The 19,356-nt window shown below is 42.3% G+C and overlaps 1 protein-coding gene across 9 annotated transcripts in view; it reads left to right on the forward strand.

The window, feature by feature from the left end:
- Window positions 1-19,356, forward strand: part of FBLN2 (fibulin 2) — a 143,366-nt gene that overhangs the window by 67,598 nt on the left and 56,412 nt on the right. For all 9 annotated transcript variants that reach the window (XM_077924877.1, XM_077924873.1, XM_077924871.1 and 6 more), the window contains one exon: window positions 17,989-18,100. In XM_077924877.1, the coding sequence (XP_077781003.1) occupies window positions 17,989-18,100 (112 nt within the window). The remainder of the gene's footprint in view (window positions 1-17,988; window positions 18,101-19,356) is intronic.

Here is a 19,356-nt window from a genome sequence, read left to right on the forward strand (position 1 = left end):
TCTTGCTAATTTTATGGTAATAAAAATCTTTGACATGATACAGTTTCCTGAAGCGCCGGCTGCGTGTAGCTGTGAGAGGTCTCCTTTGCTCCCTCCTTACCACAAATAGTGTGTAGTGCCAGCCAGGTGATGCATTGCTGCATGTGCTTGCCCTGGGTGCTAGGAATGGAAAAACTATGATGCCCAGAGGCAAGGTATATCCTGACCATTTCAGAGACAGTGTGGTATAGTGGTTAGAGTGTCAGATTAGGGACCTGGGAGACCAGGGCTCCAATCTGCCCTCAGTCATAAAACTCACTGGGCCAATCATTCTCTCTCAGCCTAACCTACCTCACAGGTCGTTGTGGAGATTAGATGAGACGGGGAGAAACCTGTATACCATCCTGAGCTCTTTGGAGAAAAATGTGGGATCTAAATGTAATAAATAAGTCAAAAAGTCAGCTGTTCTAAGATTTGCGGACTGGATGTTTATGTATTACAGTGGTACCTCGGGTTAAGAACTTAATTCGTTTTGGAGGCCCATTCTTAGCCTGAAACCGTTCTTAACCTGAAGCACCACTTTAGCTAATGGGGCCTCCTGCTGCTGCCACGTGATTTCTGTTCTCATCCTGAAGCAAAGTTCTTAACCCGAGGTAATATTTCCGGGTTAGCGGAGTCTGTAACCTGAAGTGCATGTAACCTGAAGCATATGTAACCTGAGGTACCACTGTATTATTTTTTTACTTCTCCGAAGAGCTTAGGATGCTGTACCTGGTTCTCCAAGTACACTTAGGCTGGATCTAGACACATCAAAGAAGTGTTTCAGTTCAACGTGTTTTAGTATGAGAAATTGTGTTGGCAAAAATGGAACTCCACAGCACCCTCCGGTGTCACAGTGTTAAAATGCAAATATGAAACGCTTTTTCTTTACCAATCTAGCTGAGGCCTTAGTAATATGGATGGAGCAGCTTACTTGTTTCTGTCTGATGAGTCACTGGGGCAAAACGCCTGGCTAACAGCTTGTGGCTAAGTCTTGTAGTTAAGTTTAACCAGCAGTACAACCTTGGGAGGTTGTGGACTCTCCTTCCTTGGAGGCTGGATGGCCATCTGTCATGGATGCTTTAACTGAGATTCCTGCATTGCAGGGGGTTGGACTAGATGACCATTGAGGTCCCTTCCAATTCTATGAGTCTAAACAAAGTAAACAGTCCTCATCCTTAAACCAGGGAAATCTAGACGCTCAAACTAATCATATCTAACTATGAAATTTGTAATATAATAATAATAATAATATGATGTAGGAATAACTTTTGCTCTGGATCACGGATAGCATTTCAGAGCAAAGGGACTCCTTTATGGCAAAAATGTGTACTATGTACATTTTGTAACCATCTGGTTTACATAAACTACATTGGATCCAAGGACCTTTTCTTGAGACATGTCGAAATAAATATTTTTTATTATTATTTGGCTTAGCTTTTGGTGCCTCATGTTAAGCTGGCAAAGGTGGGAATGTTTGTGTCATAATAAACATTCTGGGTTTTATCCAACTACAGTGGTACCTCGGCTTACAGACGCTTCAGGTTACAGACACTTCAGGTTACAGACTCCGCTAACCCAGAAATAGTACCTCGGGTTAAGAACTTTGCTTCAGGATGAGAACAGAAATCGCACGGTGGCAGTGCGGTGGCAGCGGGAGGCCCCATTAGCTAAAGTGGTGTCTCAGGTTAAGAACAGTTTCAGGTTAAGAACAGACCTCCAGAACAAATTAAGTTCTTAACTTGAGGTACCACTGTATGTCCTACACAGAGGAGACCCGTTGAAATTAACAAACCTGTTAGCTATGCCCAATAACTTCAAGGGGTCTACTCTGAGTAGGACCAGCATTGGCTACAACCCACAGTGATTCCAAGGCTTTGGGGACAAAGCAGGCTAGAACTCTTGCCACTGATTGATTTTTTTGAAAGGAGGAATAATACAAATACAAAAACTCAAAGCAAAAGCAAACAAGGAAAGCAAAAAAGCAATTCAACAAGCAGTTAAATGACCCACTTTGGGGGAAGAGAAGGGAACAGTAGCTGCTAAGCATGTTGCTTCAGTTACTGTGTCCAATCTCTTTTCCAGCAATGACTACATCACAAAGAACCAACTTACTTGCATTTCAATTTCCCTCCTCAAAACTTGTTCCCATTCTGAAGTCATATATGATACTTTTTTAAAACAACAATCTCTGCTTTTGTCACCATTGGCTATTGCTGCCATCGTTACGTGGGCTTGTATCTAACAAAATCATTTTGCCTGGGGAATAACTTCAGCAAGAATTACCTCTCCTCCTCCTCATGTGTATTGCCCTTCCCAATCTGCTCCAGGTTTCCCCACAACTCCCCACCGCAGACTTGGGGATGATGTAGGGTGGCGTGCAAGGGGGGAAGAGAGAGGGGGGAAGTCCTGTTGCACTCACAGAAGTTGAAAACCAGTTGCTGGGAAACACATGAGGGGAGAGTGCTCTTGTGTTCGAATCCTGCTTGCAGGTTTCCCACATGCACCTGGTTGGCCACTGTGAGAACAGGATGCTAAGAATACATGGGTTACCAGTGGCTTGATCCAGCAGGCTCTTCTTATGTTCTTAAGGTTGGATTCTGTTACTACTAGATTTCTGTTATTATCTGTTTTTTTATGGTACAGTGGTACCTTGGTTCTTGAACTTACTCCATTCCAGGAGTCCGTTCGACTCCCGAAACCATTCAAAAACCAAGATGCGGCTTCTGATGGGCTGCAGGAGCTTCCTGAACTCAAGCAGAAGCCACGTCAGATGTTCATCTTCTGAAAAACGTTCGCAAACCAGAACACTTACTTCCAGGTAAAAACACTTACTTCCTGGGCCAAAACAAACAAGATGAACTTTAACAGGGAGAAATGTAAAGTATTGCACTTGGGCAAAAAAAATGAGAGGCACAAATACAAGATGGGGGACACCTGGCTTGAGAGCAGTACATGTGAAAAGGATCTAGGAGTCTTGGTTGACCACAAACTTGACATGAGCCAACAATGTGACGCGGCAGCTAAAAAAGCCAATGCAATTCTGGGCCTCATCAATAGGAGTATAGCATCTAGATCAAGGGAAGTAATAGTGCCACTGTATTCTGCTCTGGTCAGACCTCACCTGGAGTACTGTGTCCAGTTCTGGGCACCACAGTTCAAGAAGGACAGTGACAAACTCGAACGTGTCCAGAGGAGGGCAACCAAAATGGTCAAAGGCCTGGAAACGATGCCTTATGAGGAACGGCTAAGGGAGCTGGGCATGTTTAGCCTGGAGAAGAGGAGGTTAAGGGGTGATATGATAGCCATGTACAAATATATAAAAGGATGTCACATAGAGGAGGGAGAAAGGCTGTTTTCTGCTGCTCCAGAGAAGCGGACACGGAGCAATGGATCCAAACTACAAGAAAGAAGATTCCACCTAAACATTAGGAAGAACTTCCTGACAGTAAGAGCTGTTCGACAGTGGAATTTGCTGCCAAGGAGTGTGGTGGAGTCTCCTTCTTTGGAGGTCTTTAAGCAGAGGCTTGACAACCATATGTCAGGAGTGCTCTGATGGTGTTTCCTGCTTGGCAGGGGGTTGGACTCGATGGCCCTTGTGGTCTCTTCCAACTCTATGATTCTATGATTCTATGATTCTAGGTTTGCGGCGTTCGGGAGCCGATTTGTTCAACAACTAAGCCATTCGGGAACCAAGGTTCTGTTATCATTTACCTTTTTCTACCCTGCTTAGACGTTTGAAGCAGTTTTGAAATACTTTTGAAATAAATAAAAATTGTTTTATCTTGTTTTCTGGTATCAGCTGGAGCTGTTTCCTTTCCCTTTCTTTGACGCTGCACATCTGCTCTCTTCCTCGCGGTGCATTGTAGTTTGGCTTGAGTGGGTTGACTTGTGGAAAGCTGATCAATGGGTGGCAGTAGAATTGTGGCAAGGCTGGATGGTGTTTCGATCTCTTCTAACTCTGTGATATATTTGTACAGGTGGGGTGGGGGGAGCATGAAGAAGAGGGCAAGGATTATATGAAAGAGCCTTGGGAATTGGACAGGATTATCTTCATAGTCATTCCACTTGAAGCCACTTGGAGCTGTCATTCTGTTAGCATTGCTTCTGAGAGAGAGAGAAATCTAGCACATTCTTGGTTTCCTAGGACAGCCACTTCTCATACACACTAATTGGGTCTGAACTGGCAGTGACTGACCAGGAAAATGAACTGGGGGTGGGGAGTGATGGAAATGTTAGTCATTAGGAAATGGATCCGAAATAAAACTGCTACTGTCATAATGCTTTCATACAAATCTCTGCATTTATTCCACCTGGAATAATGTGTACAGCATTTCAGAAATGGGGAAAGGGCAGAAGAGAGCAACCAAAATAATTGGGGGGCAGGAGCTACTTGAGGAAAGGTTGTAATGTTTGAAGCTTTCTAGCTTAGGAGAAAAGCAATTAAAGAGGGAACAAAATAGAGGTGTATAAAATTATGCGTGGTGTCATGAAAACTGATGGGGATAAGTTTTTCTTCTCTCATACTCTTAGGACCCAGGAGGCAGCAATGCTTCTGAATTCAGTGCCTCATGTTCCCTTACTGCTACAGTGCCTCCCAAATGTCACAACTTCCATTCCACATTGAGGACTCAGCTATAGAGCTGTAAATAAAACATTTTAAGTGTGCTGCAAAGTGTATTATACCAATGTGGCACTAGATGGCGATTGTGAGCTATGGCAAATTCAATGTATTTTTCAAAACTTTTTTAAAAAGCATTTTCACAGTGTTTTTTTATATGTGTGTAGATTTGATCCCAGACCCTGATGCGCTAAACATCAACTGTTTAAATAATTTTTATGTTTTTCCACAAATAGTAAATTTGAGACTAAACTGTAAAGCGGAGATCCATTTTATATGTTAAGTATGTTCCCAAGTGTTGTTTTATGTCTTGCAGACTATGGTTGGGGTTTTGGAATTCTTGATATGGCTGATCCTCAGGCTAATTTGTCATTTGAAGTGGTTACCCTCAATTGGTTTCCTCTTGTGGGGAATACAATTTTAAAATATCCTCCTCTTCATGTGGCCAAAAAAATGAATCATTAGGTTATTGTATTACTTCAGATGTCTGGTATTTATTATGCATACAGTCAAGGAACAAAGGGTCTGAGAGTCTACCAAGATTCCCTTTGCAATATTTACCTAGAAACTTGATTGACCAGTGCAATCTTATACACACGCACTTAGGAATAAGTTCCACTGAGTTCAATAGGGCTTACTACTATGTAAGTGGATATAGAATTGCAGCCTTAGATGTATTTCTTTAGTACAGAACTGTAGCTCTACAGATGTTCCTAGACTGCAGTTCCATTATCCCTGACTGTTGACCCTGCTGATGGAGTCCAAAAACATCTGAAGAGCCACCAGTTTCCTATCCCTTCTTTACTTGCTTTGATGTACAACTATGATCCACGTTTCTCTAGATAACTATCTGGTTCGTTATTTCTTTACCCATTTCTGCAAATTAAGGGCAGAATTCCCCCAAAGATAAACACCTGAAGTGTCACGGATTTCAAATGGAGAAAGTTCAGCAGCAACTCTCCTGCTGTAAATAATTAGTGCTTAAAAGAGCTTAAGTTTTGGATGAGTAAGGTCTATAATATCTATCCTTACTTTTTAGCAGATAGAAAGAAAGCTCCACTGTTATTAAAGTCTGGCAAAACTTCCCTAATGAGAAATTAACAGGGCACCACTTGAAGGAGTTCTCCTGGCACCACTTTTCGAGAACAGCAAATTAGCCCTAGCATACTACTGAGTATACAGAACAAAATATTGCAGCTAGACTGGAGACTGGGAGTGGCCACTGCAACCATACAACACCAGTCCTGAAAGACCTACATTGGCTCCCAGTACATTTCCAAGCACAATTCAAAGTGTTGGTGCTGACCTTTAAAGCCCTAAAGAACGTCTCCACCCCCATCATTCAGCCCGGACACTGAGGTCCAGCTCCGAGGGCCTTCTGGCATTTCCCTTGCTGCGAAAAGTGAAGTTACAGGGAACCAGGCAGAGGGCCTTCTTGGTAGTGGCGCCCGCCCTGTGGAACACCTTTCCATCAGATATCAAGGAAATAAACAACTATCTGACTTTTAGAAGACATCTGAAGGCAGCCCGGTTTAGGGAAGTTTTTAATGTTTGATGTTTTATCGTGTTTTTAATATTCTGTTGGGAGCCACCCAGAGTGGATGGGAAAACCCAGCCAGATGGGTGGGGTATAAATAAATGATGGTGATAATGATGCTTCACCAAATTTCCCTGCGAGAAATGGTTTCTCAGGAGTGAGGCCCACTATTAGGAGCTGGAGCAGCATTGGCTTCACAGATGAGGTGGGATGAAGCAGCTTCCTCATGCGGTGGGCACCCCACATGTCCTGCCTTCTCTTCTGCTGTGGAGAGGTGGCGTTGGTATTGGTGCTGATTTCTGGCGAGATCTCATGAGATCCCGCTTGGAATCTGCCACCTCTGCTTTGCACCACTGCCATGCGGCCTTGATAAGGGATGATGGCAGGGCAGGGCAACACTTCCTGTTTGGTCTCAAGAGGTGAAATGGGAAGTGCCGCCCCTGAGTGCGAGCAGCACAGCTTTTTCTTTTTCTTTTTTAAAGTGTTCATTTTGTTTTGTTTTCTGCTGTCGCTGCAAGCAGCTACAGCGGCAACTGTGTTGGCAGCCTGCCAATTTGCTTCTTTGCAACACACTGTTACATTGTAAGGGAAAAGCAGCAGTTCGCCACAAAACATGATGGTGGATATCTAGTGAAAACACAAAAAGTGGCCTCCTTTTGCTAGGGTTGGGGGATGAGAAAAAGAAACCACTGAGAAATGTGTTTTCTAAAGTGACTTGTACGTATTCAGCCAAGTCCTACTCGGAGTAGAACCACTGAAATTCATGAACTGTTCTGAATAGGACTAGCATTGCATGCCAACCTGACTTCCACAATCTCTTTGCATTAGTATATGTAAGTCGTTGCCGTCAGTTATCCCTCCACATGTTTTTAGTTCTTGATGTGTAGAGCTGGAACATAAATAAACATTCCTTAGTGTGGTTCCTCTTCAATTTTGCCCCCATGCCTTTAGACACAATCCGCTTACTGTTTGGGGGCATAGCTGTCAACCTTTCCTTTTTTTGCGGGAAATTCCCTTATTCCAGCGCCATTTCCCACTGCTTCCTGCTGCTATCCCGGATTGTTAGATATCCCGTAGACTGTCCCCGGGACAGGTGAGGCTGCTGATCCCTTATTTTCAAATCTGAAAGTTGACAGCTATGGTTGGGGGCAATCCTTTTCTAAAAAAATGAAGGCAAGGACCATATATCCAGCTGCAAATATTTGGGACATGACCCAGCCAAAGTTGAGAACATTTAATTCCCAATACTTCCTAATGGATAGTAACAGTGCAGTCATATCCATATCTACTCGGAAGTAACTGCCATTGAACTCATTGAACTCGCAGGTAATTGGTTACAGCAGGGGTCGCCAACATGGTGCCTTCTAAAGGTTGCTTAGCTACAACTCCCAACACCAATGGCATTGCTGAATGGGGTGGATGGGAGTTGTAGTCCAAAGCAACTGAAATGTGCCACCTTAGCTATCCCTTGGGTATAGAATTGCAACATTGAGCATCTCCATCACTCTCTCCCATTGAAATCAATAGGACTTAATGGGTCCTTGATTGTGATTTGATTGTGTCCTTTACTGTCCACTTTTTAATCCTTCCAGCAGTGTCTAAAGAGGGCATGAATTGATCATTCTGAGAATGCATTAGTTTTTAATAATGTGGAAATTACTATTTTGTAGGGGGAAATACTTATGCAGCACCGATTTATTTTATTTTAATGACTTGAGGTCTGCTACTGAGCATCATGTCACACTGTGTGTTGTGGTGGCCCTGCTCCCAAAATGTAAACAATGTTAGAATCAGTGCTTTGGAGGCAAGATGTTACATGCCAGAAATGTTACTATTTTGCACAATTTATCTGACAGCTCCCCTGGATGATTATATTTTACCAGGCATTGCCCACACAATTTGTATCTTTGCAGTCATAAGTATGAAAAAACTTTCAAAAGCTGAGATTCTGTGTCTAGTACCTCATTCGGTGGAGGGTTTTGTTATGAAATCACAGCATATACACTGGGTATTTTTAGGGATATGTTCTTGAACTGCAAATTATATATATGGAGCGATTCCAGTTTATTTTTGCAAAGTGTACTGTAGGGAAAGTAGTCGTTATTTTGGAAGAAAACATCTTTATGACTTAGCCAGACATCTTTGCTATATCCCACATGTTTTAAATATGTCCAAAAACAAACTCCCCCCCCTTTAAAATTCCTGCATCCCCTCTTAAGTATGAGCAAACCATTTCAAGATAATTTTTAAAATAATACAAGAGATTTGGTGCATTAAAAAAATATCTCGGCCAATTCACATGAAATAAAGTAACTGTGGTTTTATGGTGACTTCATCATGCATTATAATAAGTTGTGGTGAAATTGCAGTGGTGAAATAACTTTGTGGGTATGATACATGCTATGAATGCAGGTGGCTTCAGGCTAGATGATCTGGTGACCTGCATGGACTTATGGGGCAGCTCAGGCTCCCTTGTGCCCCTGAGAAGAGGGAAGCGGTGGTGTTAGGCCTCTGAAGATAGCCCCCAAACTGGGTGCTCTAGCATTTTAGCTTTAGAGATCAGGAGGGAGGAGTTCTGGCATGGAAGTGACCACAAGATTCACCTTTGTAAAATTTGGAAGCAGCCCCTTCTGTTTGCAACCCACTTTATGTCATTCTGATTCAAATTGTTCAATCTGAGCTCTCCCTTCTCTTCTGAAAAACAAAACAAAAAAACCTGCTAGAATTAGATGCAGATGGCAGGTGTGGTTGTCTCTCCTGTGGTGCCAATTTGAATAAATTATTGTGGGGGCCCAGGAATGTCCCACCTAGCATAATCAATCACACACACACACCATTTGAATGGCAGTGCCCATCAACTTTGGGGGGCTCAGCCCCCACAAATGCTTTCTTGGGGGGTGAAGCCCCCATGGCCCCTAGGAGTTGGCTCCTATGGTCTCTCCTCTGGGGATGAAGCCTGAAAGATAGGTGGAGTGGTTCTGCTGCAATACCAGACTTTACCATTTGGGGGTTGGAAAACAGAAATCATGTTCCCTCCTCTAGTTTTTTGTGGGTGGGGGACAACCACATGAAGACTGGGGGCAAGATGAAGGTGCTTCCGAAAATCAAGTCAAAGAGTGGCGCAGAAGCTATCATGCTTAGGTGATTAAAACTGGAAAAGTCAGTTTTCCTTGCACAATCATGCAAAGTTCATGACTGAATATAAAGATAACATTTATGACTATGGTTCTTATAGTTCCTGGTGATTTCCTCGGCTTGCTCATAACATAAGCAGACAGTCATTTCAGATGATATTTCCCAGTCATCCTACAAACACATACAAAAGTATTTCAATATTGGGAGGCAGGGGAATGTTGACTAATCCCATCTCTCTCGACCACCTCTCTCACAATGAATTTTAACAGCAATTATAGCTCCAAGTGCAGACATTTCCTAGGGACTTCAGAGCTGGCCAAGTTTAATGGATCAAGGCATAGCTTTGGACTATCAACTTTTTCCTTAATCCAGGAAATACCTTGGACCGCAATCTTAATTGCTGACATTCTTCTGCAAGCTCTGATTATGACAGCTAATAAAGTGACAAAAGTAGGAAGCCATAAGGAGCAACGGTGCTTGACCTTTTGTAAATGTTATGTTTACTTGGCCCAGAACATAGTAAGCAGACACCATCATCTGTAATTGTAAAGATGGTTCTACAGACTGGTAGATGTCTATCCTCAGCCTTTGAGCTTGTGTCCCTTCCCCCACCCCCAAAAAGAGGTTTTGACATCTTCATGTCTATTGAGAATCTGAAGCATTTCCTTCCTATTAATAGCCAGTGGCCTCTGGCCAAACACCCTGTCAAAACCTCTCTTATCTAGAAGGAACTGGGCTTTTGAGGTGTTTGGGATTTGAAAGCAAATGCTCGACTCACAACACCACATTATCTTGCCTTTGGCTCTGGCTCTCATCAGTGCAGATCATGACAGCTGAGATAGGGCACCCAAATTGCAACCCACAGATCCTGCCCACACCTTGGCTATTTTCAAGGCAGCAAGAAAAGATGCTACACTTTCTGCCATATCCCTTCACATGCTCTGCTTGTTCATCTACATTGATGCCCTAAGGCATTCTGGGCAGATAAAGGTGGCAGGAGGTGGCAGCCTTGGATGGTGATTTGCAGTGTACCTGCACCTCAACTAAAATCAGGTTAAAGGCAGATGAGAGGGGATAAAATGGATGTTGACAACTGGTGTCAGTCCTGGTGAGCCTACCTGGCCTCATGCGCCCCAGCATTTGGCAGCCATGATGACTGCTGGTGGTGGCCCTGCTCTGAGCCCTGTTGTCTTGATGCAAAGCAGCTTCCAGCACCATGCTGAGAGGCAGAAGGAGAGCAGATCTAAGCAATGTAGTGGTGCTGTCCTAAGTAATGCAGCCTCTGAAGTTGCAACCCACTGGAGTAGGTGACTGAGCCTTGTCCAGTTGCCAAGGGAAAGTGAGGGCTCCTAGCCTGGCTTCCTCCACTGTGCTGCCTAGCATGGCCAGCCTCAAACATTTTGCTGCCCAAGAGAAAAGTTTGAGGTGATGATGATGATGATGATTACTATATTTAAAAAATCTAAGTGGTGTACAAAAAAGAAGCAACAACAGATAACTTAAAACAAAATATTACAAAAGTACACAACATTTTGATTTCACCCCCTGAGGCACATTCCACTATCTCTCGAGACAGATGGATGCCAACAACAGAAGCCTGCAGCCAATGGATGCCATCTGTTGGCTGCAGAGACAGCTAACTCATAACTGCTGCCTCCTATGTTGTTTTTGCTGCATTAACTGCACTGAAGTGACCTCTCTGAGTCACAAGCTTTTGTGTAGTGTGTATGGAGGTCCTGGGTTGCCCAGACAATAAGACCCCACTCTTGGTCTCCCTGTTGTGTTCCAAAGGAAAGCAGAGCAATACATTTGGCACCAGCTTGGCTGCAGGTGTTGACAGAAGAAGGCGTACAAGGAGCCACCCAACCTTCTTAGGGACAGCACTCCAGACCATTTACTCCTTAGCCTTTTCTTCTCCAGAAGATGTCCCGCAGAGCAGGACAGGTACAGATTTTTTCCCTTGGGGTTTCATCCTGAAGCCTTTCTCATGAATGAACATAGCTGCAAGGTAGTGTAGGTTTAGGATCAGAGTTTCCTTCTCCCAGGTCGATGAGCCCCATCTGCCCTCATTTTTTCTCTACAGAGTGTGCAGTAAGCACTGCTCAATCATATATATACTCTGTGTTCAGGTAGGTAGCAGTGTTGGTCTGATGCAGTCAATATATTTTCCAGTAGCACCTATATAGTAGCACCTATGTTGTCCAAACATCACCCTGGGTAGAAAACACTTTAATGTTTGGGAAAATCCAATCATATGGCAACTCATGTTGGAAGTGTGGATTTTGGTGAATATCCTTAAAAATAGCTCAAAAACTTCATTGGTTGTGGGGGTTTTTGTTTTTTGAGATTTTGCAAACACACACACACCGTTGACCAAAGAAAGCTCAACAACTTTTGTGTCCAGATTTCACTTTTTTGCCAGCCAGCCTCCTTATTCAAAACAGTCAGATCCAAAAGCCTGCAGGAATAAAAAAGTATCCATCTGCAGTGGAAGAACAACAAGGAGTGAGCCAATCTAACATCTCTCGGGAGGGAGTTCCAAAGTCTGAGAGCAGCCACCAAGAAGATCCTCTCCCACATCCCCATCAAGCGTGCCTTTGAGGATGGTGGAACCAAGAGAAGGGCCTCTTATTTTCCTGGCACCACTGTTGGTATTGTGTGAAGTAGTAATGTATGCATTAAGCTACCAAGTTGAGGCACTGAGCATGAAGACAGGATGTAATTTATTTGAATAGAACTTTCAAGTCTGAAGGATCTTTGAGTATCAAAAGAGAGCCTTTACCTTTTCTCCATGAAAACCCGGAGCTAATAAATTATGCTTTCATGGAAACGTTATAGATTAAGCATGCTAAATTAGTTGACCTCTGTCTCAGATGGTTCAAAGTTCAAAGTAGGAGGATTATCCTACACTCTGGCCAGAGGGAATATTAACTTGCCTGTTCATTTGCATTAGGAGCAAAGTCAACCAAATCATTCAGGCTTATGGTTATGTGCATATGCTCATGGGGTGAGGAGATAGCTCTATTTATCTGCTTTTTCTAGTTGTCTTTTTTTCAGACTAACTGGATTTTTAACCTGAGAAATCAAGCCAAAGAACATTTATGCAGCAAAGTGTAAGCTATGAACAAAGAGAGCATTATTGGAATCATATCAAAGACCCAAATTTTAAAAAAATTAAAAATGAACAAGCCATTTATGAAAGCATGACTTTGGAAGCAGATATGGCAATAGCTTTAGAAGGAAAAATAAATTTAAACACAAACCATTTCTCTATATAAGATATCTTATAGATAATTTTGTATACGTGAGCAGAGGTGCTCTCAGGACAGAGAAATTACTTGCCTGTCTTAGTAATGCAAGTTATGTGATTCCGAAATATGAGACACTGTTCACAATGCTGTCCTTACAGTTTAAGGCATGGGTAGGCAAACTAAGGCCCAGATCTGGCCCAATCACCTTCTAAATCCGGCCCGCGGACAGTCCAGGAATCAGCGTGTTTTTACATGAGTAGAATGTGTGCTTTTATTTAAAATGCATCTATGGGTTATTTGTGGGGCATAGGAATTCGTTCTCCACCCCCCCAAAAAAATATAGTCGGGCCCCCCACAAGGTCTGAGGGACAGTGAACCAGCCCCCTGCTGAAAAAGTTTGCTGACTTCTGGTTTAAGGCAATGAACTTGTATACCTCTGTTATGCAAGCCTTAGAGGACAAGGCAAGAAGCTAGGCAAGAACTTTATTGTCACTAATAAAGAAAAATAGATAGTAATGGGAAACTCTTGACTCCACCCAGAAACAGCCACCTAATGTCCATTATTACACTTTCCACACAATATAGTTTCCTTCACAATTCAATCTATTATTATTTGAAATCAAATAATTATTCCATATTCACAGTGGGTTCAATGGAATGATGGTATTGTTATGAGTGTTTCAATATTGTTTTATTCTTGTGTTTTGACCATCTTCGTCGTATCAACCACAGTATGTATGTCTGTCTGTTTGTGTGTGGATATATATGCACTAATGCAATACTGAGGAACAAGTTTGTGTTACCGTCATTCCAATTCATTTTAGAAACATTGTAATTATTCTGGGTGGTATTTGACTAAGTGATACACAAAGTTGATCCACTGAAATCAGATACAGTATATAAATATAGGTACAGTATATTTAGAAAAATTCCAGGACTATGACAGGTTCATAATCAAATAAATTGTCAGAACCTGATAATTTTAGTTTCTTGGTTCTGCATATAAATATTTAGTTTCAAATGCCTGAAAGTGCGTGTCTCTATGTGTGTATGTATACAGTATGTAGGTCAAATCCACTTTACCTGATTCTGTTTCAGAACCTCCATTTGATTGCATGGAGGCTGACATGAGACATAATACAGATAAAAACTATGAGTTGGCAAGGATACTAACAGCCTCAGTTCACTAATGCAACTGTCTTACTGTCCTTGGAGTTTTTTGTCTAGATAGAAAAGTAGATCTGTATTAGTAGTCCATATATTTCAGGAGAGGCTACTCATAACTGATCTAGACACTAATGTGATCTAGACATCTGCTCCAAAAAGGATGCAGGCCACTTCAAGCAGGGCAGGATCTGGGATAGCCCCTGGCAGGTGCACCAACTCTAGGGGGTGGAGGTGTCTTCGGCCCCCTTAATTTTTGTTGGAAGCGGGCAGGGCCTCCTCAATGCGGAGGGAGCAGAGGAGGCCAAGTGTGGCGCTCAATGCAGCACAGTTTCAGTGGCCAGCTGCTCCAGAGCGCTCAGCCTTCAGAAAATGTGATGTCATACATGTGAGCTGCGTGCAGGGCCCCCTCAATTTTTTTTGGGGGGGGGGACTTGACCCCTTGTGTTAACTTCCAGGAGCAATGGAATTAGCTTTGGTAAGGGTCTGAGCTTAACTGAGCAATTAATGTGGTAACTAGGCAGCTTCCATTATCATCATGTTCTCTGCTACTTGTTAGAGCTTACGAAGGAGGGAGGGCAAGAAGATGATGAGAAACTGGAGAATTTGATTCTTTGATTGAAGTCTGAATTCCTGGGTTTGGGGAACAGCCAAGTGATGAATCCTCTAACTCTGGTCTCCTGCGTAGTGCTCTTCCTTAGACTGCATCTGAGGCCAGCTTGAAGTTGTAGGATTCTTGAGGCAAGGACCCAGTAATCCACCTCCAAGTTTGACTGAGTCATCTGGTGTCCGCTAGATTATACCTTATAGAATACATGTTCCATAGCACAGGTCTCTCTCTAATTCCAATACCAAATACACACTGTGGTGGTAGAAGGGCTGCAGTTTTATATTTTCACAATATGTACTAGCAAATGAGAAATTTCCTGTAATTTAGATGCTGTTTCTGACACTGAGATTTATAAGTTTCCTACAAAAAAATTCCTCCTGAACTTCAAACCTTCCTGCAAAAGTTCATATTACCACAAATTATCTGTAATTTGTGTGAAATCAGAATTCATCTGGCCACTTCATTTGCAAACACTGCCCAGCCAAATCAAGCAAAGATGTTAAAACCATATATATATATATATATATATATATATATATATATATATAGTTCCAACATCAGCAAGTATTTTTACTCTTCCATTATTTTCACTGTGATAGCTGATCTGTGAGTCCCTTTTGGATATTCCTGCAGAAAAAAGTTCAAAGGCCATGTAGGACCAAACATTTTCTATAATTGCCTTTGTGCTTGCAACCTACACTTGAAATAGAGGCTGAAAAAATGCCATATTGCCCCCAAAGATCAATAGTGGACAGGCGGAGTCCCCCCAACCCCAGGTGACCCCCGAGCGGAATAATGACTCAAGACATGGGAGGGGTATAAATGGGAGGGGTATAAATGATGACGATGATGCTGATGCTGATGCTGATGATGAACTGACCCCTGGCCTCACCCCAGTGTGTCTGCTTAGACAGACACCATTCCTTGGATCTACTAACCCTATTCTAGAAATCCTACAGTATGGGAAGCATGCTTCTTCTGCTTGCCTGGGCTATGAACATCATTCTGCCTCCACCCCCAACCCTGAGGTAACATCCAATTGTTTCCAGAAGCTGCACTGTGGACAACAGAAGAAACTGGTTTTCTTTCTTTCTTTCTTTTAGCTTGCGGAACAAGCTTTTACCTGTGAGAGTTTAAACATACATGAACAATGAAAGCGGATAGTGTTCAGCCTGTCTGTCATATGCTTTGTTTGCTGACAGCACTGGATTCTTAAATGGTTCACCAGCTGCATCTGTCTTGTAAATTGGGCTGGTAATTGAGCTTGCCTAAAGCTACTGGCCACAAACCACTCATTTTGGAGTCATCCCATTGACCTTCTGTACTGAACCCGAGCACTGAGGGTCTCTCGACAAGCAAAGTTCAGCTTCTTTTTCTTGGAGTCCTTAAGGCCCCGAGGAGTCTGTTCTTCACTGAATATGGTCAATACTTGACTAATGATAATTCAATAAAAGACATGGCCTTTTAATGCAATATTACTCACATGAATATTGATCAAAACCAGTAACATTTGTTAAATCCTTGCTAGATAGTTATTCCTCTTGTATGCTACATTGTTGCTTCTGCCATCAGCAATATAGAAGATTAATCAAAATTGGTGTTATGTAGAAACACCACAATCAAACATGTATTTTGTGAGTGACACAACAAAAAGAAAATAATCCATATGGCCGCTAGGAAAGATAAAACACCAAATTCTGGAATTTAAGTTTCCAATGTGTATATGAGTTTTGGTCCCTTCTGGCATTGGCTTTAGTGGTGTGGAAGCTGCTCCTCATCATTCTGTCATCTTGGAGAGTCGAAGTCACACCACAGTTCATTTCCATGATTGTGTTGCTCCTGCTCTGGTGTGGTAGGAGCCACAGAGAAAGCTCCTTCTATAATAATAATAATAATAATAATAATAATAATAATAATAATAATAATAATAATAATAATAATATCTTTATTGTCATTACCCCCTCTCGGGGACAACGAAATTACTTGACTGCTCCATAAAGACACTAATTAAAACAATACAGTATAGTACAGCAAGGAAGATTAGATGACTTTCAAAGTCCAGGCTTCCCATTCAGGGCCGAGATCGCTCTGGAGAAGAAGCTGTTCTTAAGACGGCTCGTTCTTGTCTTCATCGTCCTGTATCTCCGTCCCGACGGCAGGAGCTCAAAGAGACAGTGACCAGGATGCGATGGATCTTTTACTATGTCCAGTGCCTTCCTATGGCACCTTGTGGCATAAATCTGCTCTAAGGTGGAGAGTGGGCAGCCAACAATGCTCTCTGCTGCCTTAACAACTCTGCACAACCCCATCCTGTCCTGGGTAGTACAGCTTCCGTACCACACACATAAGCCATAAGTGAGCACGCTCTCAATGGCACAGTGATAGAAGGCAAGCAGCAGTTTCTGCGGAAGATGGTTTTTCCTTAGAATTCTCAAAAAGTACAGTCTCTGCTGCGCCTTCTTCACAAGCCCCCTTGTGTTGACACTCCAGGACAGATCCTCTTGTAACTCAATGCCCAAAAATCTGAACGTATACAACCTTGGTTCTCCAATTATACCAAGTAGTATTCAAAGCAATGGCGTTGCATGGGTTCCTGTGCCCTCAAAAGCTGGAAGGGGGTCTTGGGAAGCAGGCTTCTTTTCGAGAAGTAAAATCTGGTTAACGGATCTTAACTAACACTTGAAGAAAAATGCATTGCAGAAGTGAAAATGCAAGTGGTACCTGTATACAAAATGTTGCAGTAAGGTGTGGCAGACATCCATGCCCTTTTACAGGATACTCCATTCCACCCCCCTTCCTTGCTTTCCATTTCTCTCCCTTCCAATAATCAGCCAGCATTCTGTGACCACGGAGTATGCTCAGTCCCCATAGGGCTATTTTGGGGTTTTTTTAAAAAAAAAAAAAAATCCCCTTAACGTTTTGGTACTTCTGAAAACCTTGGCATTCCCCTAAGCCTGCTGATACATCTACCTTGTCTGTGGAAGGTGTCATTTGGCTATATAAGGATCAATTATTAAGACAATGAGCTCATTGTATAGGATGGATGACAAGGTGGGTGAAGCTATTCATAGGTTATATGTTGTTAATAGTAAATATTCGGACAGGATCTGTATCCCTCAGCTGAAACAGCTGTTCAAGAGAAGCTTAAAGGCTGCAATCCCATGTACACTTACCTGGCAGTAACTCCCATTGGACTCAGTTGGGCTTACTTCTAAGTAGACAGAAGTGTAAGAAGCAGTACAGTTGTACCTTGGTTTTCAAACAGCTTAGTTCTCGAACATTTTGGCTCCTGAATGCTGCAAACCCAGAAGTGACTGTTCTGGTTTGCGAACTATTTTTGGAAGCCGAACGTCCAACGGGGCTTCTGCGGCTTCCGATTGGCTGCAGGAGCTTCCTGCAGCCAATCAGAAGCTGTGCTTTGGTTTCTGAATGTTTTGGAAATCGGACAGACTTCCAGAACGGATTCCATTCGACTTCCAAGGTACGACTGTGCTGTAATTGTAAGCTTCTGCACAATGGAATTTTCACAGATATACCCAGGTGTGTCCCTTTGTACAAAATCCGGACACCAGGTTGCAGAACTCATCCTAGCATACAAAAATCTGTTTTCCCAAAGCGTATTTTATATAGTTGTATATCTGCTATTTTTCAGGTTCAACAAAAGATTTAATTGAAACTTGCTGTGCTGCTGGACAACAGTGGGCTATTGACAACAATGAATGCACAGAAATCCCTGTAAGTGGAGCTGATGGCGATATCTGCAGGTATGTAAACTAAAGTTAAGAAGCTGAAAAATCACAAGCAGCCTGCATTTTATAATCTGACATATGATCCATGTTACACACATACAGGGATTATCCACTCTTACCATTTGCCCTGCTCTTTCAACCTAGAGCTCCATGCTTTAACACTCCATGTCCAAGTGTGCCTTTTCTCTCTTTTTTGGCCCCAAGCTTTTCTCACAAAAACCCGTTCTTTAAAACTTAAATTAGACCAAACACCAATTCAGGTTTTCTGCAGATTGACGTTTGTTCTGATTGAGCTATAAAGAGCTAGTTTTCACCAAGAAAGCTCTGGAGGGGTGCACGCTGTCACAGAGCTTTAAATTGTGGACCATGCCTGGAAAGTGCAGAAGAAAGATATGGATAAGCCCATCTGCGCACATGCTGCATAAACTTACTGAAGTGTGGCAAGACGGCCTGACATATATATAAGGAACATTTCTCTCCCAAAATATAGAGCCTTAATGAACTTGAACCTTTTAATATGCACATTCCTCCAATTACAGGAGAACAATTATTTTGGCTTATCGCAGATCATATGATGATTTTTTTAATGCTATAGATGAATAAGATAAGGCCTTTAATTTTGCCTGATAAAAATCAAGCTCCCTGCTGAGAATCTGTGCTAAGTGCAAAAGTCTGTTTCTCATAAACGGCACACATAAAGTGCACTATGCATACGGAACTGAGTTAATGGGATGCTTACTTTCCGTCACTGCCACCTGAATCTCGGCCTTTAGTAAGTCTGTTTCCCCAGCGTAATCTCACAGAATTTGATATGACCCATTTGCTAAGAAGTGCACTATTATAGTTACATAAAGGAATCAAGACCCTTGGTCTAAAATAGCAGGAATACTGCAATTAAGAAAATGTGAGCCAGTTTCTCTCTCATTTGTGGGGGGAAATGTCTAGCACAAATGGAAACTAAATAAATAAAGATCAAATTTTAAGTAAATGAGCTCCTTACAAAGGGATTTAGAATTTAATTAATGGGTCTTTCTTCTCATTCCATATGTAAATATCAGACTGAACTCCTGCTCAAAAGATTATACTCATTTCACTGCAACTTTCTATAGCAAGTTTACAAATAACCAAAGTAGATCTGATATTGGTGGAGTACAGGAGCTTAGCGAGGAGAAAAAAGTGCGCTTGGTGATAGAAGCATGATATTTGGTATGTATTTATACGAAGAGGAGCATGTCAAGCCTCCTCATTTTATGCTTTTATAGCAGCTGCAC

This window comes from Podarcis muralis, chromosome 2 (assembly GCF_964188315.1).
Source record: "Podarcis muralis chromosome 2, rPodMur119.hap1.1, whole genome shotgun sequence".
In the NCBI taxonomy this organism is placed as follows: Eukaryota; Metazoa; Chordata; class Lepidosauria; order Squamata; family Lacertidae; genus Podarcis; species Podarcis muralis.